The sequence below is a fragment of the Physcomitrium patens genome, chromosome 2, assembly GCF_059467195.1.
Source record: "Physcomitrium patens ecotype Gransden chromosome 2, ASM5946719v1, whole genome shotgun sequence".
Taxonomy (NCBI): Eukaryota; Viridiplantae; Streptophyta; class Bryopsida; order Funariales; family Funariaceae; genus Physcomitrium; species Physcomitrium patens.
The window spans coordinates 8,338,803-8,364,640 of NC_143411.1; the positions used below are offsets into that span (position 1 = coordinate 8,338,803).

The window sequence follows — 25,838 nt, forward strand, 5'->3', positions numbered from 1 at the left end:
TTTAAAATGCTTGAGGTTTAAACCAAAAAAATAAAAAATAAAAAACGTTATAAAAATTAAAAAGAAGTTATTTAACAAATATATAAGTATGATAAAATCATAACTTATATATATATATATATATATATATATATATATATTTCACCAATAATATATGATATATTTTGAATCTTTTATAACAAAACTGTGTAATATGATAACATAATGTTTGTTTATCTAATGTTATATTAAGAATTATTATTATAAAAAGTATTTAAAATATTTATGGTACATGGATAATAAACATTGCAAAGAGGTAAAGGGATATTTATGATTAGGGAATCAGAGCTTGAAATTGCTTGAAGTCAAGAAGTCTGGCTTGGTTGGCATTATATTAAGAAAAATCAATCAAAAGGCTACAAGAGAAAAAAAATAAATAAAAGAATAAAAAAATGGAATGCAATTTTTCCTCTACATGGGATGAATAGTAGTGTTTTTGTAAAACTTCTGATTGGTCCACCTCAAAGAGTTGATTTTTACAAGAGTTCAAGAAGGAGTTAGAAAATAGCTAAATATATTATTACAAATAATAATAATAATAAAAATAAACATATATATATATATATATATATACACATAAGTTTTTTAGAAAAATTTAGTATTAAGGACTTAGCTAACACATCTAGAGTTGTAAAAAATAAAATAAAATACTGATTGGGTTTATCTCATGACTTATTCTTACTTGATATTATCTCTAGAGATTTAGACTTCCAAAGATTTTTTATTTTGTAATTTTTTGTAATTATTATTATTATTATTATTATTATTTTCTGTACCAAACTAGGATCTTTGTAAGGCTTATGTCCAATGATATTTCAAAATGGGCTTCTAAGTATTAACATCCTCTGAGGAGATTCTTATGGTTAAAGAAAGTTCCTTCCAATTTTGCTATCTTTGCAACCCGAAAATGAAAGACAAGGACAGAAAGTACTAGAACCAGCATTGTGCGGAAGCATGTTCCCATGCACACGTGAACGCATCGTTCCCTTCCAAAGGAGCAGCGTTCTAACTTCACAGGTAATTTCGTCCCCAACTCAAGACTCCGTGTTCCCCAAGGAAATCAACTGACTGGGAGCGTCAGGTTCGAAGCGAAGTTCCATAGAGTTCCCAGTAAAAGCCGGTGGGACAGTCGCTCCCGTCGCTTGGAGGTTGGAAGGCTCTAGAACTAAAAGGAAGCCATCGTCGCCGTTCGCCTTTGCCAGTTCGCTAAGGCCAATCTCACCCTAAAACCCTAACCCCCAGCAATTTCTCACCTGCACTGACTCATTTCATTGATCTATCGATCGAGCGAGCGAGCAAGACAGAGAGACACAGCTCGAGACCACGCTGGTGGTTTGGGTTTTGTTTGTTGAGTTTCGTTCATCAGCCTGCGCGGTGTTAGCTGCCGTGGTTTTGTTGCAACGATCTGTGGGAAGAGTTTGAGGCGAAATGGCGTCTCGTGTGCCGTGGCGTCGCACCTTGTCGTTGCTGCAGCAGCGATCGGCGCAGGCTGTCGCCGCCCCCTCCCCTGTTGCTCCCTCTTATGGGTCGTCTATGCTGCACCGCTTGACGGGAAGGGCTTTGTACAGCTCCAAGGGAGCGGGCAGCGATGTCATCGGTATTGATTTGGGTACCACGAACTCGTGCGTGGCCGTCATGGAGGGGAAGGTTAGTTTATTCGGTTGGTTTTGGGACTGGGAATATTGCGGGGTGGTGTTTTAACGGTTATTTGTTTACTTATTTACTCTCTCTCTCTCTCTCTCTCTCTCTCTCTCTCTCTCTACAAGTTTGGGATTTGTTATCGTGTGCGAGTATATGTTCACATGCTGTAGTTGATTCGTGTCTGAGTTTCAATTTACTTTTTCTGGCTGTGGATGTGTAGGTTGTAATATTTGAGTATTGCTCTTCTTGGTTTCCTATGCGTGCGCTGATTGTTGAATTGGGTAGCAGATGCCGCGCGTGATTGAAAATTCTGAGGGTGCTCGCACAACACCATCAGTGGTTGCGTTTACACCTAAGGGCGAGAGGCTAGTTGGCACACCGGCTAAGCGACAAGCTGTGACTAATCCAACGAACACCCTTTTCGGCACGAAGCGCTTGATTGGACGGCCATTTGACGATCCTCAGACTCAGAAGGAGGCTAAAATGGTGCCTTACAAGATCGTCCGAGGCCCCAATGGGGATGCATGGGTGGAAGCCGGGGGACAGAAATATTCTCCGAGTCAGGTGGGAGCTTTCGTCCTTGGCAAGATGAAGGAGACTGCAGAATCGTACTTGGGTAGGCCAGTGGGAAAGGCAGTGATCACGGTGCCAGCGTACTTCAATGACGCGCAAAGGCAAGCGACGAAAGACGCTGGACGAATTGCGGGGTTGGATGTACTGAGAATCATCAACGAGCCGACTGCGGCGTCATTGTCGTATGGTATGGATCGCAAGGAAGGTTTGGTCGCAGTGTTCGATTTGGGAGGAGGTACATTCGACATTTCCGTTTTGGAGATTTCTGGCGGTGTGTTCGAGGTACGATGATTGTTTATAATGTGTACTGTTTCTGGGTGTTCTGCATTTCTTTCAGCAGTTCATCTTACCAGGAAAACTTTAATTTTTAAGTGTAGCACGTGTAAATGGACAATGTGAGGAGTGACAGGTATCGCTGTAATGAACCCATGCATGCTGTGAGATGAGTTTAGGCTCAATTTGAGCTTCTTGTCCTGTAGCAGCATAATCATCCCGATCTTGTAACTTTAATGAGCTAACAGATTGGGAATGGGACTTATGACACCAGGTGAAGGCAACAAATGGAGACACCTTCTTGGGTGGAGAGGACTTCGATAACGCTCTGCTTCACCACTTGGTGGATGACTTCAAGAAGGAGCAAGGTATCGATCTTTCCTCAGATCGTATGGCACTTCAGCGGCTCCGTGAGGCTGCTGAGAAGGCGAAGGTGGAGCTGTCATCCACCCCTCAAACCGACGTGAATTTGCCCTTCATTACAGCTGATGCTTCTGGAGCTAAGCATTTGAATGTGACTCTAACGAGGTCGAAGTATGAGCAATTGGTGAACCACCTGATTGAGCGCACGAAGCAGCCTTGCAAGGACTGCCTGAAGGATGCAGGTCTGTCCGCGAAGGACGTGGATGAAGTGCTGTTGGTGGGTGGAATGACAAGGATGCCAAAGGTGCAGGAGGTGGTGAACAGTATCTTCAGCAAGGAGCCGAGCAAAGGTGTGAACCCAGATGAGTGCGTGGCCATGGGAGCCGCCATCCAAGGTGGTGTGTTGCGAGGGGATGTGAAGGATATCCTTCTATTGGACGTGACACCTCTGTCATTGGGTATTGAGACGTTGGGAGGGGTGTTCACTCGTTTGATCACTCGGAATACGACGATACCAACGAAGAAGAGTCAGGTATTTTCGACGGCAGCGGACGGGCAGACGCAGGTGGGCGTGAAGGTGTTGCAGGGCGAGCGTGAGATGGCTGCGGACAACAAGGTGCTGGGACAATTTGACTTGGTGGGGATCCCTCCGGCCCCTCGGGGAATGCCTCAGATCGAGGTGACGTTCGACATCGATGCGAACGGAATAGTGAATGTATCTGCGCGCGACAAGGCGACAGGAAAGGAGCAGGCGATCACAATCCAGTCTTCAGGCGGTCTATCGGAGGCGGATATCCAGAAGATGGTGAAGGATGCGGAGCTGTATGCGCAGAAGGATCAGGAGAGGAAAGCGCTAATAGACGCGAAGAACGATGCGGACACGACGATGTACTCGGTGGAGAAAAGCTTGAACGAGCACAAGGAGAAGCTGCCACAGGATGTTGTGGATGGCGTCCAATCGGCGCTAGCAGAGTTGAAGAGCTCAGTAGATTCAGAGAACGTAGAGGAGATCAAAGCGAAGATCAGCGCAGCACAGACAGCGTCGATGAAGATCGGAGAGGCTTTGATGAAGAACCAGTCAGGAGGTAGTTCTGGATCTGGCCCCACTGGTGAGCAAGCGGCGGAAGCTGAGTACGAGGACGTGAAGGAAGGAAAGAAGTAGATCGGCTGTGAGATAGTGTTACAGGAATTCCTTGATCTTGTACCAGATGGCGAGCTCTGGTGTGAGTGGCAAGAGTTTTCCTCCCGTCCTTTGTGCTCTGTGTCGACGTACTTTTTGAGAGAAATTGTGGCATATGAAGCAATTCGAGGACGTATTCTGTGTAGGATTAGTGCGATTTTCTTTTGGTAAACGCAGGTTAGGGAATTGCCTACGGCAGACACATTTATTGATAGTCAGATTCCTTAGTTGGCGTCTAATGTCGGTGCCTGCCTCCATCAGGTTTGGTGCCGATAATGAGAAATGTAGGGTTTATGAGCCGCCAAGCTGAGTATTAGCAGAGCCCCTGTGACAGGGATGTCATTGTTTCATGCACTCGTCAAGTGCCACATAGCGTATAGATACATTGAAATCTTAATCTACAAGGTCACACGATTTTTCAGATTCTTGGTATTGGTATTGCTGCTTCCCCTTTGCATGTTGGTGCATGTTGTATATTGCGTGGAGTCTGTTCTATTTGCTTTCTTCATGTTTTCTTTGTAGCCCTTATTTCACATCCATTTTTTTTTTGTGTGTCTGAACCATGCTGAAGAATAAGAAAGCTATGGTGTGGCGTTTTGTAGGAGCAGGACAAGGCCTTTCAGGTGAAGATTTTGGATTTAAAGTGCTTATAAGTTAATAATATGTTGCATTGTTTTCAGTTACTTGCTTCAGTTCTCCCTTTTCTTCAGTGCCTTCTAAATCGATTTCGCAGAACTGATTTACTTACTCCGTCCGTCATCCATGCTTATTTCCATACATAGATGTCGGGAAGCTAGCTACGTCAGATTTTGTGAGATCATATTAAGAGGATGTTAAGGAATAAGGGTTTGGGATTTTAATCGAAAAAACACCATCGGACAAAATTTTTGAGCAATTAGACTAGATTAAGGGTTTGAAATTTATGAAAATGTTACAGTGCAAGGAGCCCCTCGGGCGTTCTGTTCATCTTGTACCAAGTACTAGCTAGGTATCTATTATACAATGATCTTTCTTTTTAAGATGAATTGGTTTATATTAGGGGGTGAAATGGCAATGGTTTGAGTGGTAGAATTATAATTGTAAATCTTATAAATATGCTAGTAATGATAGTTGGGATTTCTTTAAAAACTGCTTTTTGCAAGAGATATGAAAAGTTTTCATTGTTGAGTTTATTAGGATAATGGAGAAACTAAAATAATATGAATGTTGGTGTCTTTCTTCTACATTTGATAAGGTTCACTATGTGGGATACATAGTAGATTTTTGTTATTATCTATGTGACAAGGTAGTGATAGGATAAAACACACAAGAGATTGCAATTTTTAGTTTACAATAGCAAATAAGTTTGTTGTGGATTTTGTATAACAAGGATGACAATAGAATTTAATATAGAATAATTCAAGGAATCTAAGCAAGGATAAAACCAAATAAGTACTTAATTCACATCCATAAAAAGATGTATTGTGGAAGGAAATTTCTTGTGAACATTCATTCATTTGAAGATTTTTGATAAGTTCAAATTATTTGGCTTATATCTTCGCATTATTAGTCTATGAGCCTAGGGATGATGACCATACATAAAGATGATTTGTCTCAAAAAGAAGAAACTTTGATTATAGCAAAGTATGAGAGAAAAGAGAATAAATATTAGAAAAATTAGATACATGTACAAGAAATCAAGGCCAAGACTTCATGTATTGGCTTACTTCTCTACTACAATCTAGTATAACTATCATATTCTATTGATTGTGCTTTTTCAAACAATTTAAATAAGATTAAACTTAAGTAATAAAACAATAGATATCAAAGCAATTTAAAATAAGGTACTTATGATATGTCTTTAATACAACCATTTGTATGTATATATAGCCAAAAAAAATGTAAGAAACTCTTTTTTTTGTTGTTAATTTAAAAACATAGCTTAAAATAATTAAAATCTTGATTCTCTAAGCAAGAAAAAATTATATATTACTTTATTTGTTTTGATTCTAATAATGAATATAAGATTACTAACTTTCAACTATTTCTAAAATTTACAAATATACTTCTTGTAAATTACATATAATTTACTTTCTAAGATTTATAAATACGTTTTTTAAAAGATACAAGTAAGCATAGTGCTAAAAAAAATATCTAGGCGTTTAAATTTTTTTAAAAATAAATATTCAAATTTAGTGCATCATATCATCTATTTATATATTTTTAATCTAATTTAATTATTGTATTGAAAAATAATAATTTCTTCTTTATGTTTTTAAAATAAAATCTAATAAGAACTTATAAAAAAATTAATAAATATGAAGTATAATAAATAAATAAATAAATATTTTTATATTTAAAAATATATCTTTATATATTTTTATATATTTTTATCTATATATCTTTATATAAATCTTGGTTTTTTGTCCATTTAGTATTTTTTGTTAGTTGACTTTATTAATGTTATCTAGAGTTTGAAGACTAAGTATCACAAATATATATTTATTATAATTCTTATTTAAATAATATGAATAGGTAGAAGTTTATAAAAATAGATTAATTTCATAATATCTTTTAGAATAGCTTCTTAGAAGCTTCATAGACATTGCTTTGACTTTACATGTGTTTGTAATTGATTGATAGGTTGAAAACTTGCTCAATAAATTAATCACATATCACTTGTGTTGGTAGCTTGCAGAACAAACTAATTATGTGGCATCTATATAGAAAACTTGTTTTATAAGTTAAAATATATGTTGTACAAAGTCAACATGTTTTGGAGGTCCTATAGAACATTGCCATGTAGCTCCTAGGTAGATAGTATATATAAAGGCAGGAATGAAGCCTTCTTCACTTTTATCAATTCTTTTTTTGCTTTTAGTCTAGTTTCAAGAGTCTCTAGTTTTCTTGTCTTTTGGCAATAGCCATTCTAATTTCCTTTTAATATACATACTTTCATATTTCTATTTTGTCATACTTCCTTGAGAAAGTCTCACTTGTTTATTTGCTTTCATTGAATTCTTGTCTTTAACAGATTGATAAGAATATACTTATAATATTAGAACTTTGTCTTTTCTTGATTAAGAGTGGATTATCTCTTTTTCTTGATAAGACATAAGCATATTAGAAATTTTAAATTATCCTCTTCTAAACTAATATTTTTTTTAATATTTTCTTTATTCTTAATTTATTAATTTATTTTACTTATTTTGATTGATATTAGATATCTTTTATCTTTTAAGTATTATTATAACAAAGTTTGTCAAAATGAAGAATGTAATGGCACAAATGCCAAAAAAATTGATGGAGTTAATGCTTGTGATGCATCAATTCAATCTACCACCACAAGGAAGAACAAGAAAGTGGAGATATAGAGATGATTGGAGCTACTTCAGCATCTACATTAAATTATGTCCATTTTTTTATAGTGGAATACCATTCAAGTGCTAGAGAATCAAGAATTGTCTTACTTGAGAAGTTTGATGATATAAGATCAAAGTTTCAAGGATTCATTAATCAAGTATAGTTGGCAATTGAACTTCAACTCTAAAGCTATTCAACTCTATGATCACAATTTAAGTTTATTGGAATACTATTTTTTAATTCTACATTATCATACTTTTCATCTTTTTTGAACAACATGATCTAATATTGGATTATTTAGAAGCTTTCTTAGGAAAGTTTTGATCTATGTATGGAGAACATAATATAGTTTGTATTGCAACAAACAAGATTTATATTTTGCAATGAAGAAATCAATCTATAACATTATATGCTTCATAATTTTGACAACCTGCAATTCATATCAAGTAAGATGATGCTCTACTCATTAGCCAATTTTTTTATATGTTACAATATGAGGTAAAGAAATTGATGCTCAATTTACCTGATTTTGAAACATTAAGTCAAACAATTGATTTTACTATAAAGTGTGATAATTGATTTTTAAAATTTTGATCTAAAAATTGCATAAGTAGGCCTCCACATCATTATAATTCAATGGCAATACCAATGTCTTTTTAATACATACCTTCGGAAATAAAGGATATATAAATTGATGCAATATGTTTCAAATTTCTTATTGAGTAAGAAAAGATTCATTGTCATTAAGAAAGATTGTGTTTATTTTGTGGAGAATCAAAGCACACTGTTTAACATTGTCCAAAGAAGCAACATAATCATAAAATAAGAAGTTGGACTATCAAAGAAGACAACATATCAAAAAATGAATTTATCCAGCTATAATAGGAATTATGTGAGTGAAATCTCATACAACACCTAATAAAGATTTTATTCTTTTTTCAAAATCCTCTCATTATTTTATAATAGATATTGATTTAGGATTTAAATATCACAAAGCTTGTACCTAAAAGATATAATATACCTTTAATAAAGAAATAAAAAAACTTGTTCATGCAAAAGTCAGATGATTATTCATTATCTTTTGGAGATGTTATTCATAAATTATTTTTTTTAAAAGCAGTAAATAATAGCTGCAGTAGTTTTTTGGTATTTAATATTATTAGACCTCTTTTTAATCTAATCATTTTAGATTTATTGTGATTAAAAAATTACATATCTTGAATAGATTGGATTTTTTGTAATCTTAATTTTTTTTGAAAGTATAATTAAGAGTGTAGTTAATCAAATAGAAGGTCATAAGTCTAGTACAACCAAACTTATATTTATAGATGCAAAAATTTTCTTGCATGCTACAAAAGAAAGATCACCTTATGTCATTTATGTTACACTTTTTTTTAATAATAAAAAGACTTCAAATGGTATTTTTAGCAAACATCAAGATTTTCAAGATGAGTTTGAAAAGAAGAATGCAAATACTCTTCTAGAACTTTGTTCATATAATTACTCAATTGATCTTGAAGAAGAAGCTCAACTGCTATTTGAACTAATCTATAATTTATCAAAAAATGAATTGGCTAAATTCAAAGAGTATATTCAAGAGAATTTGGCCAAAAATTTCATATGCTATTCCAAATCTCTAACAGGAGCTCCATTTTTATTTCTCAAGAAAAAAAATGGATCATTGCAAATATCTATCAATTCTCAAGGATTCAATATGATTACTATCAAAGATAAATATCTATTATTTTTGATATTTAGACTTCTTGATCAATTAAACTAAAATAAGATCTATATAAAAATAGATCTATAAAGAGTATATAATTTGGTATGTATCAAAGATGGAAATAAATGGAAGACTACGTTTTGAATTAGGTACATACATTTTGAACATAATATCATGGCTTTTAGACTTATAAATGTACCAACACCTTTTCAATATCTAATGAATGATATCTTTCAAGAAATTTTGGACAATTTTGTTGCTATTATCTAAATAACATCTTAATCTATTCTAAGAATATAAAAAAATAAACTTCATGTTCATTGTATGTTACAAAAACTAAGAGATGTAAGATTCTATACCAAGATAAAAAAAAAGTTTTTATTTTATAGTACTCAAGTCAAGTTCTTGATATGCATCATTTCAAATGATGGATTTATGATGGATCCTAAAAAAATTCAAACTATTATAGATTGGAAGATTTGAAAAATAATAAAAGATGTCCAATATTTCTTGAGATTTATAAACTACTATTAAATCTTCATCAAAGACTTCTTTCAAGTTACAGCTCCACTTATACATTTTGATTGATAAAGTCAAACTTCAATGGAATCAAAAAATAAAAGTAATATTAGAAGCTTTGAAGATAACTTTTATTTTTGTACCAATTTTGTATTACGTTGACTTTTTTGAGCTATTTTATATGGAAATAAATGCATCAAACTTTACTTTGGATGCTTCATTGTGACAAATGGAAATAAATGATAAACTTCATTTAGTAGATTTTCATTCTAAAAACTTTTTAAGCAATCAACATCAACTACAAGATCTATGACAAAATATTTCTTGAAATTATGGATGTGTTTCAAGAATAATGCCATTATTAAGAAGGTTCTTTTAATCTAGTCGGCATGTTTTCAAGAATAAGAATTTCATAAAAAAATAAAAATAAGTGATACTTTTTTCAAAGTAAGATGATAAAATAAAAATAACTAAATATGTATATTAAGAAAGAAACTGGAATGGCTATTGCCAAAAGATAAGAAAACTAGAGATCCTTAAAACTAGACTAGAAGTAAGAAAGGAGTTGACAAGAGTGAAGAAGGCTTCACTCTTACCTCTATATATACTATGTACCTAGGAGCTATGTGGCAACATTCTATAGGATCTTCAAAAATGTATTGACTCTGCATAATACGTATCTTAACTTGCAAGGCAAGTTTTCTATGTGGACGCCACATAATCAACTTGTTCCGTAAGCTACCAACATATGTGGGACGTGCTTAATTTGTTGACCAAGTTTCTAACCTACCAATGAAATAAAAACACATGTAAAGTCAAAGCAGCATCTATGAAGCTTCTAAGAAGCCTATCTAGAAGATATTATGAAATTAATCTACTTTTATATACTTCTACCTATTCATATCACCTAGATAACAATTATAGTAAATATATGTCCGTGACGTTATTTCCTCTTCTAGGGACAAGTTCTACGAGGAGCAATGATTACATGTCGAGGAAGTCTAAGATGCAATGAATTGTATTTGCCACATACTTTGATCTTTGTTCTCTTCAAAGATGATTGATAGGGCCTCTCAATAATTAATAGTATCCCATACCAGGGCAAAAAGACCAGCCAATTATTTGATCATTGTTGAGGCCTTCATAACTTCCTTCAAATAAAATGTTTGGAACACCGTCAAGAGTTGTTCCTACTTCTAGTAAAATCACCAAACATCAGCAGTCTCTTCTAAGATCATGATACCAAACACATTGTATCTCGCCATTTATTTGAAGAAGAACATGTCCTTCTTAAGGATCTTCATCTTGATTGCATCATCTTGAAGGTTGTGACAATCGTAATGTCTTGTCCAATTGGTCAACAAACAAAGGCTCTTGAGTTGAATCCGTTGATTGTTGGTTCTCCATCTTCTTAGCATCACAACTATAAAGAAGCTACAAACAAGGATTGAAAGTAGAATGTTATCTTGCCTAGATCTTATTTCTTTATAAGGAAGGTTTTCATCTTAATTTTGATAGATGTCATCAATGAAAAGCTTTTACTGACTTTTTTGTATTTATAAGATTCTTTATTAGCTCTCATGTATATTTACTAATATCATATTCATGCCAATAGACAAGATATTCTAATTTATTTCGATGCTGCCTTGAATCTAGGACTTCTTCCACTTCGAATTTTTTTATTATTGTCTATTTCTATAAGAAGAGGTGGATCTTGTCTTCTTCTTAGTATGTCTACTATTTTGTATGGTTCAAGAAGAGATACATGGAATACTGGATGGATTTTCATTAACTTTGGTAAGTATAAACGATATGTAATTGGATTGTTTTGTGTAAAAATAAAAAATGGTCCAAGCCTTCGATAGTCCAACTTGTCACAAAGATAAGTGGTCTTGATATTGGAATAAAGTAACTATACCTTATCACCCATGTAGAATGGTGGTTTTTCCTTTCGATAGACATCCGCATTGGTTTTTTATTGTTCTTCAATTTTTTTTTAAGTATGCCTTCATTATTACATGTAGCTCTGACAAATGATTTGCCAAATCTTTTGTCATAGGATTATCACCTTTTGAAAAGTTAAAAGTATCAAACTGTGGATTATAACCATAATTGACAAAGAAAGGTGTTTATTTTGTAGAAGAATGTACCGTGTTACTATAAGCAAATTCTGCCAATGGCAAAAGAGTTGTTCAATCATCTTGTTGGTGGTTGATGGTACATCTTAAATATTACTCCAAAACTTGATTAACATGTTGCATTTTTCCATTAGTTTGAAGATGGAATGCCGAAGATAGTTTTATATCCACTTTTAGAATCTTGAAAAGAGTTTTTCAAAATCTTGATATAAATTGAGTTCCTCTATTTGATATAATATCCTTGGATAATCCATGATAGCGATAGATATTGTCAAAAAAGAGCTTAGCCATTTCTTCACATGTGATAGATTTTGTACATGGTACAAAATGTGCCATCTTGCTAAAATGATCTACTATCACGAATATAGAGTCATAAGAACCTAAGATTAGAAGATTCATGATGAAAACAATAGAAACAAAAGACCATGGTTGTTCTAAAATGGATAGTGGCTGAAAAAGTCCATAAGATCGATAACGAGGAGTTTTTAATCTTGAGCAAACATCACAAGATTGTACAAAATCTTTGACTGCCTTCCACATTTGGAGTTACCAAAAATCCTTGGATATTAGTTTCAAAGTTTTATTGTATTCAAAATGTCATGTTGCTAGAAAGTCATGACAATCTTAAAGAATATGTAATCAAGCTTCACCTTTGAGAATATATAGGGGTCCTTTAAAATATAATAGATTGTTCTTGAATTCAAACTTGGAAGTATCATGAGACTTTGAAGGATTACCCTTGATATCACAAATAAGAGGATTAGAAGACATACTTGACTAAACTTGCTTAATGAATGTTGAATCAACACTTGGTGTTGATTTCATTGTTCGAAGATGAAGATGTTCTGGCTTCAAGAGAATTGTCCATTGCTAATCAAAAGCAGAATCTCCTTCCTTTGATATAAGGTAAGATTGTCTAGAGAATGCATCTAACAAAAATTGTTGTTTTTTCAGTCAATAAGTGATCTTGAATATGAATCTTGACAAAGACATACTCTAACGGGCTTGGCGACGATTCAAAACACATGTTGACATAAAATATTCAAGATTCTTGTGATCCATATACACAGTGACTGGACTAAAAGGACCTCGATAATGGTGCCATTCTTGAAATAAATCCATGATTGCAAGAAGTTCTTTATCATGGATCTCGTAGTTGATCTTGACTACTAAAAATTATCTGGAATAAAAAGCTATTGAATGAAGTTTATCATCTATTCTCATTTGTGATAATACGGCACCCAATGCAAAATTTGATATATCTGTTTTCATAAAAAATGGCTTAGAAAAATTAACACGATACAAGATTGGTACACACACAAAGGTTGTCTTCAAAGCTTCAAATGCTACTTCCATTTCTTGATTCCATTGAATTTTATCTTTACAAGTCAAACATATAAGTGGAGCTGCAACTTGAGAGAAGTCTTTGATGAAGATCCAATAGAAGTTGGCAAATCCCAAAAAATATTAGACATCTCTTATCATTTTTGAGATCTTCTAATCTATAATAGCTTGAACTTTCTTAAGATCCATTATAAGTCCAACATTTGAAATGATGCATCCTAAGAAGTCAACTTGAGTAGTGTGAAATATAAACTTTTGTATCTTAGTATAGAATTCCACATCTCTTAGTTTTTTTAACACACAATGAATATGAAGTTCATATTTTTTTGTGTTTTTAGAATAGATTAAGATATCATCTAGGTAACATATAACAAAATCATTTAAAAACTCTGAAAAGACATCATTCATTAGATGTTGGAATATTGTTGGTACATTTGTAAGTTCAAAAGGCATGACTTGTATTCAAAATATCCATACCTTATTCGAAATGTAATATTTTATTCATCTCTTTATTTGATGCATATCAGATTATATGCTCCTCATAGATCTAATTTTATATAGATCTTAACTTAATTCAACTGATGAAGGAGTCTAGATATCAAAGGTAGCAGGTACCTGTTCTTGATGGTGATTTTTTTGAGTCCTCGATAATCGACACACATCTACAATGATCTATCTTTTTTCTTCACAAATAAAATTGGAGCTCCTGCTGGAGGTTTGGAATGGCATATGAAGTTCTTGGTCAGATTTTCTTTAATATTTCCTTTAGTTTGGCTAACTCATTTTGTGATAAACTGTAGATTGGTCCAAATGGTAGTTGTGCTCCTTCTTGAAGGTTAATTGAGTAATTATAGGAACAATGTTCTGAAAGAGTATTTGCATTATTCTTTTCAAATACATCTTAAAAATCTTGATATTAGCTTGGAATGCTACTTGAAGTCTTTCTACTAATAGAAATAGGTGTAGTATAAATGACACAAGGTGATCCTTCTTTTGCAGCATATATGAAAACTCTTGTACCTACAAATACAAGTTTAATTGTACTAGACTTATGACTTTCTACTTGATTAACTATACTCTTAGTTATACTTTTAAAAAATTTAAGATTATGAAAAGTCCAATCTATTTTAGGATTATATTTTTTTAGCCATGATAAATCTAAAATGACTGGATTAGAGGGAGATTTAATGATATTAAATATTACAAAGCTACTATGACCATTAGTTGCTACTTCTATAGGAAAGGTTTCATGAGTAACATGTCTCGAAGACAACGGATGACCATCTATGACTTCTACATGAACAGGTTTAGTTTTCTTTATTAAAAGTATGATATGTCTTTTATCAAATTCTTCATCTAAGAAACATACTAAGGCTCTTGAATCTGATAAGGTAGAAGCTTTGTGATGTTTAGGTCATAAAATAACATTTATCGTAAAACAAGAAGAGGGTTCTAAAGAGAGAATAGGACCTTCACTAGGTGTTGTACAAGATTTCAGCCGCACGGTGTCTATTATAGCTGGACAAACTCATTTTTTGACATACTATCTTCTTTAATAGCCGCACTCCTTATTTTATGCTTGCGTCGCTTCTTTAGGCAATATTGAGTAGTGTGCTTAGGTTCTCCACAATATAAGCACAATCCTTCTTGACAACGATGAGTCTTTTATTGCTTAATAAGAGGTTTGAAACATACGGCATTAATTTGCATATCATCTACTTTTGAATATATGTCTTGAAGAGATGTTAGTATTGCCATTGAGTTATAGAAACGTTGAGGTCCACTTATATGATTCTCACATTGAAATTCAAAAAGACGATTGTTGTACTTCACAGCAAAGTCAATTGCTTGACTCAATGTTTAAGGATTAAATAAGTTGAGCATTAATTTTTTTTACGTCATATTGTAATCCGTAGAAAAATTGGCTAACAAGTGCAACATCATCCCACTTGATATTAGTTACAAGTTGTCAAAATTATGAAGCATACACTGTTACTGATTAATTGCCTTATTACAAAATACTGATCTTGTTGGTTGCAATACAAATTGCATCATGTTCTTTATACATGGATCGAAATTTTGCCAAAAAAGGCTCCAAATTATCCAATATTGGATCTCGTTATTCAAGAAAAGATGAAAACCATAATAATGTTGAATCTGAAAGAAGCATATGAATGAATCTAACTTGCGATCCTAGAGCTAGATAGCTTTGGAGTTGAAGTTAAATCATAAGTTTTACCTGATTGATAAATCCTCTAAACTTTGATCTGGTGCTATGAAACTTCTCGAGTATGACAATTCTTGGTTCTGTAACACTGGAAGGATGTTCTACCATAGGAGAAGGGACATGATTTGGTACAAATGTTGAAGTAGTTCCAATCATTTTTATATCTTCACTTCATGCCAATCTTATTGCTCCTTGTGGTGGTAAATTGAGTTGATGCATTTGCAAGCATTAACTCCTTCAATTGCTCTTGCATTTGTGCTATTACACTCTTCATTTCAGCAAGTTTTGCTATGATAACACTTAAAAAAGAGAAGATGTTTAATATTGCTCAAGACAAATAGAAGAGAGGACTTGAAAACAAAGAAAATACTAAGAGCAATATCAGATTAGAAGAGGGTAATCTGCAACTTCTAATATGCTTATGTCTTATCAAAATAAATGAGTAATCCACTCTTAATCAAGATTAGAAAAAGCTCTGATATTATAAGTGCACTCTTATCAATCTGTCAAGAAGAAGAACTTGATAAAAATAAATAAACAAGTGAGACTTTTCTCAAAGAAAGATGATAATATAAAAATAACTAAACATGTATATTAAGAAAGAAAGTGAAATAGCTATTGTCAAAAGACAAGGAAAGTAGAGACCCTTGAAACTAGAGTAGAAGCAAGAAAGGAGTTGACAAGAATGAAGAAGGCTTCATTCTTGCTTCTATATATACTATATACATAGGAGCTATATGGCGACATTCTATAGGACCTCCAAAAATGTGTTGACTTTGCACAATACATATCTTAACTTGCAAGGCAAGTTTTCTATGTGGGTGCCTTATAGTCAGCTTGTTTCGCAAGCTACCAACATGTAAGGCATGTGGTTAACTTGTTGACTAAGTTTCTAACCTATCAATGAAGTATAAACACATGTAAAGTCAAAGCATCATCTATGAAGCTTCTAACAAGCTTCTCTAGAAGATATTATGAAATTAATCTACTTTTATCTACTTCTATGTATTCATATCACCTAGATAACAATTATAATAAATATATGTCTGTGGCACATGTATATGGATCATATGAACCTCAAGCATTTTATATCAACACACATTTTGAATCATTGCCAAGTCTATTAAAGCATGTTTGTATTATGATTCAAATTCAAGATCACTTATCAATCAATAAAATAATAAGGTTTATTAAATGTACTTTTTAGACAATCTTATCTTACATCAAAGGAAAGAGATACTACTTTTAATAAAAAATGGACATTTTTCTTGAAGCTAGAATACCTTCATCTTTGAGCAATGAAATTAACACTAATTTTTTATTCAACTTTTATTAAGTAAATTCAATCAAGTATGTCTTTTCATCTTCTTATTCATGACATTAAGAAAAATCCTTCAAAGTCTCATGATATTTTCAAGTTTGAATTTAAGAAAAATCTACTATATTTTGAGGGACGCTTATATGTTCCAGAAGATGAAGCTTGATTATGTGTTCTTCAAGTTTGTCATGACTTTCTAGTGTTAGGATATTTTAGATATAATAAGACTTTGAAATTAATATCTAATGATTTTCAGTGGCTTCAAATATAGAAGGCCATGAAAGATTTTGTACAATCCTATGATGTTTGCTCAAGATCAAAAACTCCTCATCATTGATCTTATGGACTTTTTGAACTATTATTTTTTTCAAAACAACTATGATCTTCTGTTTCTATGGATTTCATCACAAATCTTTTAGTCTTAGATTCTTATGACTCTATATTTGTGATAGTAGATTATTTCATCAAAATGACACATTTTGTACCATGTATAAAAATTATTAGAAGTGAAGAAACAACCAAGCTTTTCTTTGACAATATTTATTACTATCATGGATTGTGTAAGGATATTTTATTTGATAGGAGAACTCATTTTGTATCAATATTTTAGAAAAAGCTTTTTAAGGTTTAAAAGGTCGACATAAAACTATCTTTGGCTTTTTATTCTTAAATTGGTGGATAAAAATAATATATAAATCAAGTTTTGGAGCAATATTTGAGCTGTACCACTAACTATCAAGAAGATGATTGAAAAATTCTTTTGCCATTGATAAATTTTACTTATAATAATACAATATATTCTTATATGCAGAAAATATCTTTTTTTATATTAATTAAAGGCTATCATCTATAATTTGATGTTTTTGACTTTTCAAAAGTTGATAATCTTGTAGCAAAAGTTTTGACAAATTATTTATCTGAGCTACATAAAACAATGAATGCACAACTAAAAGAAGCTCAAGAACAACAAAAGAGCAATACGGATGCCTATTATAAGCAACAACCTCATTTCTATATTGGTGATAAGATATAGTTACTTTGTTATAATATTAAAACTATTCATTCTTATGACAAGTTGGATTACCGTAGACTTGGACCATTTCTTATTTGTTAATAAATCAATCTAATCACTTATCAATTACATCTACCAAAATCTATAAGAATCCATCCCATATTTTTGTGTATCTCTTTTGGAATCATATAAGATAGTAAATGTCTTAGAAAGAAGACAAATATCACCACCTCCTACAGAAGTGGATAATAATGAAGAATTCAAGGTAGAAGAAGTCTTAAATTCAAGGTGGTCCTAACTTAGGTTAGAATATCTTATTCATTAGCATAGATATGATATTGATGAACATACATAGAAGCCAAAAAAAAATCTTACAAATTTAGAAAAGAAGGTCAAAAAATTTCATCAACAACATCGATCAAAATCAAAATAAAGGATAACAAATCTTTGCTATAAAAGAAACTCAATTTATAAAAGATTGCATTCTATCTTCTATCTTTGTTTGTAGTTTTTATATAATTATAGTATTAAGAAGATGGAGAATCAACAACCAATAGATTCAATTCAAGAGCCATCATTTGCTAATTTGTTAGGTGAGATATTATAATTTTCATAACCTTTAAGATGACGTAATAGGAATGAAGACCTTCAAGAACAATATATTCTTTTTCAAATAGATGGCAAGATACAATGGATTTGGTATCATAACCTAAAAAGAGAGTCTTGATAATTTATATATATCAATCTTTGTTTGTATAACATTCTTCATTAAATAATATATAAAGATAAAAGTGAGGCCTTCATTACTCTTATCAATGTTCTTTTTGCTTCTTGTCTAGTTTCAAGAGTCTTTAGTCCTTTTTTTTTTAGCCATAGCCATTCTTGTATCTTTAGATTTTTTTAGATTTTTTTTTGTCATTACTCTTTGTTTTGTTTCATTTACATTCCTCGAATTCTTTTTTTTGACACTTCCATATTTTTTATGCTTAAAATCCTTATTATATGATTATAAACATGTTTCTTATTTAAAAGATATAAGATTTCAAAAACAACAATGTAATTTTTTTCACACTATTGTGTTGATAGAGCTATTTTTGTCTTTGGACTTATTTTCACCATAAACTCAATGTAACTAGTTTGAAGTGGTTGTTTTTATACTAGCTGCAAAATAAATATCAAGAGTAATTTCAGCTCTTTTTAAGCTTCTTTTGAATCTCTTGGTTTTGATTTGACTTTAAATTGTTCTAAAATACTATAAGAAGTTTTATAGAAATCACCACCACTTTCAATGCTTTCTATAAAGTATGAGGCATCAAACATGTATTTCATGTTATTCAATTTAACTTTAATTATTTTGATCTTATTTATTCTATATTCTAATAAGCTACAATGTCTTTACTTTGTTTAAATATTGTTTTCTTATTTGTGATAAACATTATGATATACCAAGTATTTCTTCATCAAGTAAATTATCCTACAAGTAGAAATTCAACCATAAGCTAATAAAATAATAAGAATAATGTAAATATTAAGAAATATTATATTATATATTATATTTAAGATTTATGATTATAATTTTGAATTAATTAGGTTTATATTAAAGTTGTAGGTTGAAATTAGATTATTAAAATATATGAGCTATATTATTTATAATATATTATAATATATATTATTTTATTATTATAATATATATTATTTTATTATTATAAGAATTATATTAGAATATATAAATTATTTAATAAATTAAAGAATCAATTCAAATTTCAAAAGATATCTAATCAAGCTATAACTTATATATACATCAATTAACCATGATATAAGTTCTTGTTGCAAAGTTCAATCAAAATAACTTTAAACCATCTTGTAGTCTAGACATTGAGTTATTATAAATGAGACTCATACCTCTATTAAATCCAATTTTATCTAAACTCCTAAATTCTTTGTTCATGTCAAATTTAAATCTAAAAATTACATATAATGTATTTATTTATTTAGAAAAATATTCTTAATTGATAGATCTAGCAATATTAATTATACTAATTCATCACCATACATTTTTTAATTTTTAACTTACTATAGAAAAAGAAAAAAATAAAAAACGAAAAATAAAAACAAAAAAATAAAGATTAAAGGAATATCAATCTCTACATCAATTCAAAGATCTTTTTTTATATATGAATTTATTAGTTCTTCTACGTAATACCACCATGAAGTAAAAAATATATAATACATCTCCAAAAAAAAAATACTTCCAAATAAAAAAATTATCTTGAGAAATCATTTAAAAAAAAATAATGATGTATATTTTACTAATAGTTCTTTAAAACATAATTATGATGTTTCTTAATAAAATATTCAAATCCTACACTTTAATTATAAAAAATATATAATAAATAAATTTCTCTTATATATATTTTAAAAATAGGTAAATGTGGATCTTATTAAATATTTTAAAAGAAAGAAAGAAAAACATACATCCATGGTTTGTAGAAGAATATAAAATATCAAAAATTTATATTTAAAATTTATATATATATATATATATATATATATATATATATAAATATAGAATGTCCTAAAACTACTTATCAAATGATATATAAAGTTTATCTTCAACCTATTCTCTCTAACTTCTTTAAATAAATTATATTCTTTTATATTAAATATTCTAATAATAAATATAATATGTTGTTTTATATTTTTTATATTAAACATTAATCCATAAAGTAATTGTATTAATCACAACATTACCTTCAATAAGTCTCATAATAAGAATTAATAACTTAGAATCTATATATATATATATATATATATATATATATAATGCATTCATAAATATATTAGACTTTTTTTAAAGACCAAAAAAAAAGTGGTAGAAAAACCATATTGAATCTTTCAAATATTTGATCCACATCAAGTCTCCATTCATGCTTTGTTTTGTACATGTTAGTCATGGCAACTAGTTCTTACTTAAAATAACGATTTTGCTACGATCTTGTAAAAGTCTACAAAATAAATATTAAAAATTAAATATCAAATAACATCAAGCAAGAGAAACAAAAAACGGATCCATGCACGCCTTTGCTGCTGGCTTTTCTGTATGCGTAATTTTCCACTACAGCACAGATGCAATAAAAAATAAGTGTAACACTAAAAACATAGGCAGAATTACAACATGCGTCATTGTGACAGTCGCCTTGCAATCACATAGGCTTTCTGGTTCAACTAGGGGAGAACAAAGATAATGCCTTACAACAAGATTAAGAAATGAAGAGCAGCTAGAATTGGCTCCTTGATCAAGGTGATCAATGTGTAATGGTCCTGGGTGGATACAAATGCAGTTTATCTGTTGCACCAAGATCTGTGCCTAAAACACTTCTCGATGCAGAAAAGTTTTCTGTAACAATCACATGCATAGCTGGAGTCAGCATCTTCGAAACCCATCTATTAAGGTATCCATAATACCCGTTCTATCCAAAAAAGCCTTGCTGATAATAGATAAAATAGTACATGGATCTGCCTTTGAGGTACCAGATAATCAGTAACATGTCTGCCATAGCCGATTCAAAAATTGTGACAACACTACAATGAAAGGGATGAGGAAACAATCTTCGTCAATATAAATGTCATTAATGGTTAAGCAACATTCCATACAAACTTACATTTTGGACTTGAAGCTAACTCCTATTACTGTCTTCAGAGCATTACTGGTGGCACTGCCTGTGGGTATCTTCCCAGGGAATTCCAGAAAATATACTCTCCAGACAGCACCTGTGATGAAAACTCGCAGGCCGTCTTCACGGCAGGATACACAGTGACAGCCTTTGGATCGATTGAAATGCCTGACATGTTTCCACCAGTCACCTTGATCGAAGCTTTTGCAAAACTGTAAGCCTCCCAGCATAAAGGATCCTCCATATCAGCTGCCTGCACGTTCGCCTCTCCTTTGAAAGCTTCATTCTCTTGAGAATCAAACTCCGTATCACTATCGTCCAACTCGCCTTTTGTTCGCCGGTTCACGTCAGATGCAAACTTCACTGTGCCGGGATAAGTCACCTCAGTGCCCTTAGGAAGCCCCCTTCCTAAAACTATCTTCCATTCGATAGAATGGTCTGTCTGGGAAACCGTCCCAACAGATGGTACACCTTCAACTCCCACTATTTTTCTTCGAGGAAAAGGTACAGAAAGTGAGCATTGTTCCATGACCATTGGAGTATTTTTATATCCTGCCATCACTCTCATTCTAATTAGAAATGCCCCTTCCGTCTCTGACACCATAGATAGCTGGTAGAATCCTTGCAGAGGAGGATTTATGGCTTTCGGCAAAGCTGCGTAGCGTGCTAGAACAAAGTTACCCAAGGGTGGAGTGAAAGTCACTGTCTGCTTATCCGCCCCTTGCTCAGGAGCCTGGGCACAGAGATGGAACGTGAGGGAATCAAAGCTTGAGGTTGCAGGAGTGATAAGCTGAACAGAAACCTCAGGGAGACCTTCCAAGTCTAAGCGGCAGAGCACCTCGCCAGTGAGTGAGATAGAGTCCTTCACATCGTCCCTATCGTACAAGGCCGCTGTAACTACTTCATGAACGGCAAATGCCATTCGCTGCTTACCCCTATAAAGATAAGGCTTCCACATGGGTTGTCTTTGTTCTGCGATAGGCACATCTAATGATGTGAAGCCGTTGCTCTTCACTGCCGCGAGATTTACAGAATTGACATCCAATGCCGTTCCAAAAGACATTGCGCTGCTGATGAAACTGCGGAGCGCATCCTTCTCCGAAGACTTCAAGGTAGCTCTACTCCCACCGGTAATAGCAGACGTGGCTGTGGCAGCTGCAGCTGCAACTGCATTCGCAGCAGCAGCAACTGGGACTGCCACAGGTTTGGCCCGAGCCGCGATTCCTGAGATACCGACGCCCATGCCGCCTGTAAGGCTGTCCAAGAAGCTACCCATAGATGCAGTAGAAGTAGTAAAAAGCTCCGGTTCCACCAAATCTCCACTCAATACATCACCTAAGGCTTGCGCCACTGCTAATGCCCCTGTAACGCAAGGCATCTCCAGCAAAAGCTTCGATAAACCTAAATCAGATGTGGCCCCTCCACAGCCAGGCGAGCTACAAAGATCCTCATACACAGCCATTTGGTGCGGTTCTACCATGGGCAGCACCAGGATGAAGCACCCACTACGTCGATACTCCACCACTGGCCATAGCCGGCCTCCGTCAACCTTGAGACTCATCACATAACGCATGATTGGATCGTCGACCAAAGTTTCTCCGTCTCCATGCCCATTTTTTGCGACCTTGCTTGCAACGAAAGATGCAGAAACTTGAGAATCAAAAGGCACGGAACAGTATATAAAATCCTGCGAATTTTGTTGCTCACATGCCTGCTTCCACAACCTCTCCACTGTGACAAATCGCCGAGAGAACACCAAGTTGAAGGATTGATTGAAGATCCAGAGCGCTCGAATACTGCATCCCCGAACTAATGGTGTAGCCATCCCGGTCTTGTTCTCTTACTCTTCTATCTCTCCACTTGCTGCAAATCTCCTTATAGATGCCCTAAAATCCAGCAAAATTATTTCTCCATCTGAGTACAAACAAAAACTATCCCTGATAATACGCTCATCCAACTCAAACGTTTTTCAAGCAAAAATTCCACGACCCATTCAACAAAAGCAGCGATTTCATACCCCAAAACGCGCCACACGAGACACAGAGATTTCTCCGACGTACGAACACCAAACAGCTCAAACCAATTGTACACTATTTACAAACACACATCACGACGGCAATTACGAATCAACTATAGACTAATGAATAAGTATATAAACAAGTACATTTCAGAAAAAAACAAAAAAACAAAAAAACATTAACGATTCCCCTTCCACAAACTCAACAACAACACAAATGTCCCGCGATCACATTCGGGTGAACAGAACTCCACACCTCATCTGCTCTGCACGAGGCCGTCCCTTGCATTGGAAACCTCGGTGAAGCTATAATTGTGGTTCTACCTATTGCGATTCTGAAAAGAGGCACTACAAACTATGGTTGCTGACTTGCCTAATGATCGAGGCGACGAATGCCGCGATTGACCTGCGAATCCCGGCTCCAAAAATTCCTCGGACATGTTACGGCTTTCAAAATTTCCTCAGAATGAACTTCGGCTCTAGTCGTTCTAGTGGTACTGAATAGAACGCTGGATGAGAAATGAGCCATTGATCACGTTCATCGGATTCGGATGCTTTAGCGTTCTAGTGAGCTGGTGGAGCCGCAGAAATCACCGCTCATATTCATTCGCAAGGGTCCCTCTTGCCGCTTGTGAGCACCCGGCAGCAATCAGATCCCTCACCCCCTGCTGCCGATTCTTGCATGTAAGCACGTGCATTTCCGATCCATTTTTTCTCAATCTGTTTCCGAGTCTTCTTTAAACTCCAGTTGCGTCATGGCAGAGACCTGCTTGACATGATTGTGTGAGAGCTTAGGGTTTCATGAAGTGTTGTGGGATGTAGCGTTGGGATCACAACTTTAATTGGATGCGCTTTAATTGTCCATGGTTTGACATTCATGTTGGCTGGCAGTATAGGTATGGCAGTTATGTGTAGGTTTTGTGTGGATCAATAGTACGGGTGAAGCAATTTCATGAAGCAGGTGGTTATGAGTATGCAGCTGAATGGTTGGTTAGAATGCGGTGATTAAACTAACAAGGAGGATTAGCGTTTTCATTGATATGATGTCTTTTGTCCTGCTTGACTGTTTTTGCAGAATTAAAGAGGTTTCGTCAGCGGTGATTTTGCTATGGGGGTGAAGCCTACGGTGGTGTTGCGGGCAATAGCTGCAGCTGGGCTTGCAGCTGGTGCCAAAATGGCCACTGTAATGAAAGCAGGAGGGGCTTTGAAGTTGAGTGCTGTGGGAGCTGCTGTAGCAGCAGCTACTGCTGCAGCCACTGGAGCGACGACGGCACCGAAGAATAAAATAGAGCAAAAGTGATGGAGGCTATTGAATTCGCAAATAATTTTCATGTTGACTATCTCGTTCTGCAAAGGGGCAACAGCGATTTGGCCTTGTGCTTTAGATTGGTGCGAAAGGGTAAGAGGTTGATTCTTACACTGCTTCATTTTTGGCGAATTTTCTATTTCAGTAGAGCCCAACTTTGCTCTTCTCAGCTTTAGAGGGGAGTTTGTTTGAGGCATGCGGATTGTGAAACTGAATGGACAGTTCTTCGTGTTTTGAATGAAGACCAAGAGTTTTTTGTAGTAATCCTGTCCCAGCACCATCTCAAGAAGGGCTGAGAAATTCTTGTGCCATTGATGATGACGATGAAATAGTGCAAAATAATTCATGCATACCTTTTTGGTTTTTTGCAGTAGGGCGTGGTTGCCGAGCCCTCAGTTTGATTGTAGATGATACTTCGTAAGTTTTAACGTCGAGAAAATTGCTTTGAGCAATAAAAGACCAATTTTTTCTAATGTTTGGTGCATCCATGTATCGCTACTGCAGTTATTGAAGATGGCTGATTTCTATTATCCTGATGTTTCTTTGAACCTATATTTGTACTCACTTTGAACAGAACGTTGATAGATCCACGTCCCAGTGATGTTTGCGAAATAGCTGTCTAAAGATGAACCTGGTATTTGGGTGGCTGTCGAGTTTGCTGACAATCACGACAATATGTCGAGGTTTGATACGCCGGTATTTGATTTGTTTTAACTCAATCTAAGTTTGCGTTAGCCTTTTCTACTAACTTAGACTGCAAAATCCTTGGAAACTTGGGCGGGAGACCGACGGCTCTCGTGTCTCTGCTTTTCCTAGTATGCGTAGGATCTGGTTCATTCTGATAACAATTCTGGCCTAATGTAAGGAAATTTTCAGCGAGACTTGCCTGTTGGGAGGAAACGCAAAGAATTAACCGCAAAAGCTGTGGCCTCATTCATGTAGTAGAAGTTGTTCGGTCTGTGCTTTAAACAGGCTCAGTAGAATACTTGTTTGGAGATTGGTGACGGTATGAAGGCTTGCGTTGTCAAATGAATTTAAGTCTCGACCGTTGCTTTGGTCTTCGTTCAAGTTTGTAGTCGCGCTCCAGTTTATTTAGGCAACCAAAGATACAGGGTGGTGGTGTGCTTGCTTAAAAGTTGAGGCTGGCCG

The 25,838-nt window shown here is 33.9% G+C and overlaps 2 protein-coding genes and 1 long non-coding RNA gene across 7 annotated transcripts; 2 read left to right on the forward strand and 1 right to left on the reverse strand.

Moving 5' to 3' along the window:
- The first annotated feature begins 1,232 nt into the window (after positions 1-1,232).
- LOC112276105 (heat shock 70 kDa protein, mitochondrial) lies at positions 1,233-4,490 on the forward strand. Its single transcript, XM_024507137.2, has 3 exons — positions 1,233-1,686; positions 1,969-2,535; positions 2,801-4,490. Exons 1-3 carry the CDS (start codon positions 1,468-1,470, stop codon positions 4,049-4,051), a joined length of 2,037 nt encoding a protein of 678 aa, XP_024362905.1. The 5' UTR covers positions 1,233-1,467; the 3' UTR covers positions 4,052-4,490.
- Positions 4,491-20,819: 16,329 nt separating this feature from the next.
- On the reverse strand, positions 20,820-23,886 carry LOC112277511 (AP-5 complex subunit mu). 4 transcript variants are annotated; one of them, XM_024509973.3, is made up of 3 exons: positions 23,757-23,886; positions 21,355-23,252; positions 20,820-21,089 (listed from the first exon to the last, which is right to left on the reverse strand). In XM_024509973.3, the coding sequence occupies exon 2, from the start codon at positions 23,189-23,191 to the stop codon at positions 21,389-21,391; it is 1,803 nt and encodes a 600-aa protein (XP_024365741.1). In that variant the 5' UTR covers positions 23,192-23,252; positions 23,757-23,886; the 3' UTR covers positions 20,820-21,089; positions 21,355-21,388. The 4 variants fall into 4 exon arrangements, with proteins under 4 accessions (XP_024365741.1, XP_024365716.1, XP_024365725.1 ...); XM_024509948.3 differs by having other exon boundaries at positions 23,640-23,848; XM_024509957.3 differs by having other exon boundaries at positions 21,355-23,280; positions 23,640-23,833.
- Positions 23,887-23,990: 104 nt separating this feature from the next.
- On the forward strand, positions 23,991-25,162 carry LOC149989720 (uncharacterized). 2 transcript variants are annotated; one of them, XR_016499126.1, is made up of 3 exons: positions 23,991-24,067; positions 24,459-24,782; positions 25,061-25,162. It is a non-coding gene; the product is annotated as an uncharacterized LOC149989720 (long non-coding RNA). The 2 variants fall into 2 exon arrangements; XR_016499125.1 differs by having other exon boundaries at positions 24,459-25,162.
- Positions 25,163-25,838: the final 676 nt, after the last annotated feature.

Coding starts and splice junctions, on each gene's coding strand:
- LOC112276105 (XM_024507137.2), top strand. CDS start 1,468: ATGGCGTCTCGTGTGCCGTGGCGTCGCACCTTGTCGTTGCTGCAGCAG. Junction 1,687..1,968: donor TGGCCGTCATGGAGGGGAAG/GTTAGTTTATTC, acceptor ATTGGGTAGCAG/ATGCCGCGCGTGATTGAAAA. Junction 2,536..2,800: donor TTTCTGGCGGTGTGTTCGAG/GTACGATGATTG, acceptor TTATGACACCAG/GTGAAGGCAACAAATGGAGA.
- LOC112277511 (XM_024509973.3), bottom strand. CDS start 23,191: ATGGCTACACCATTAGTTCGGGGATGCAGTATTCGAGCGCTCTGGATC.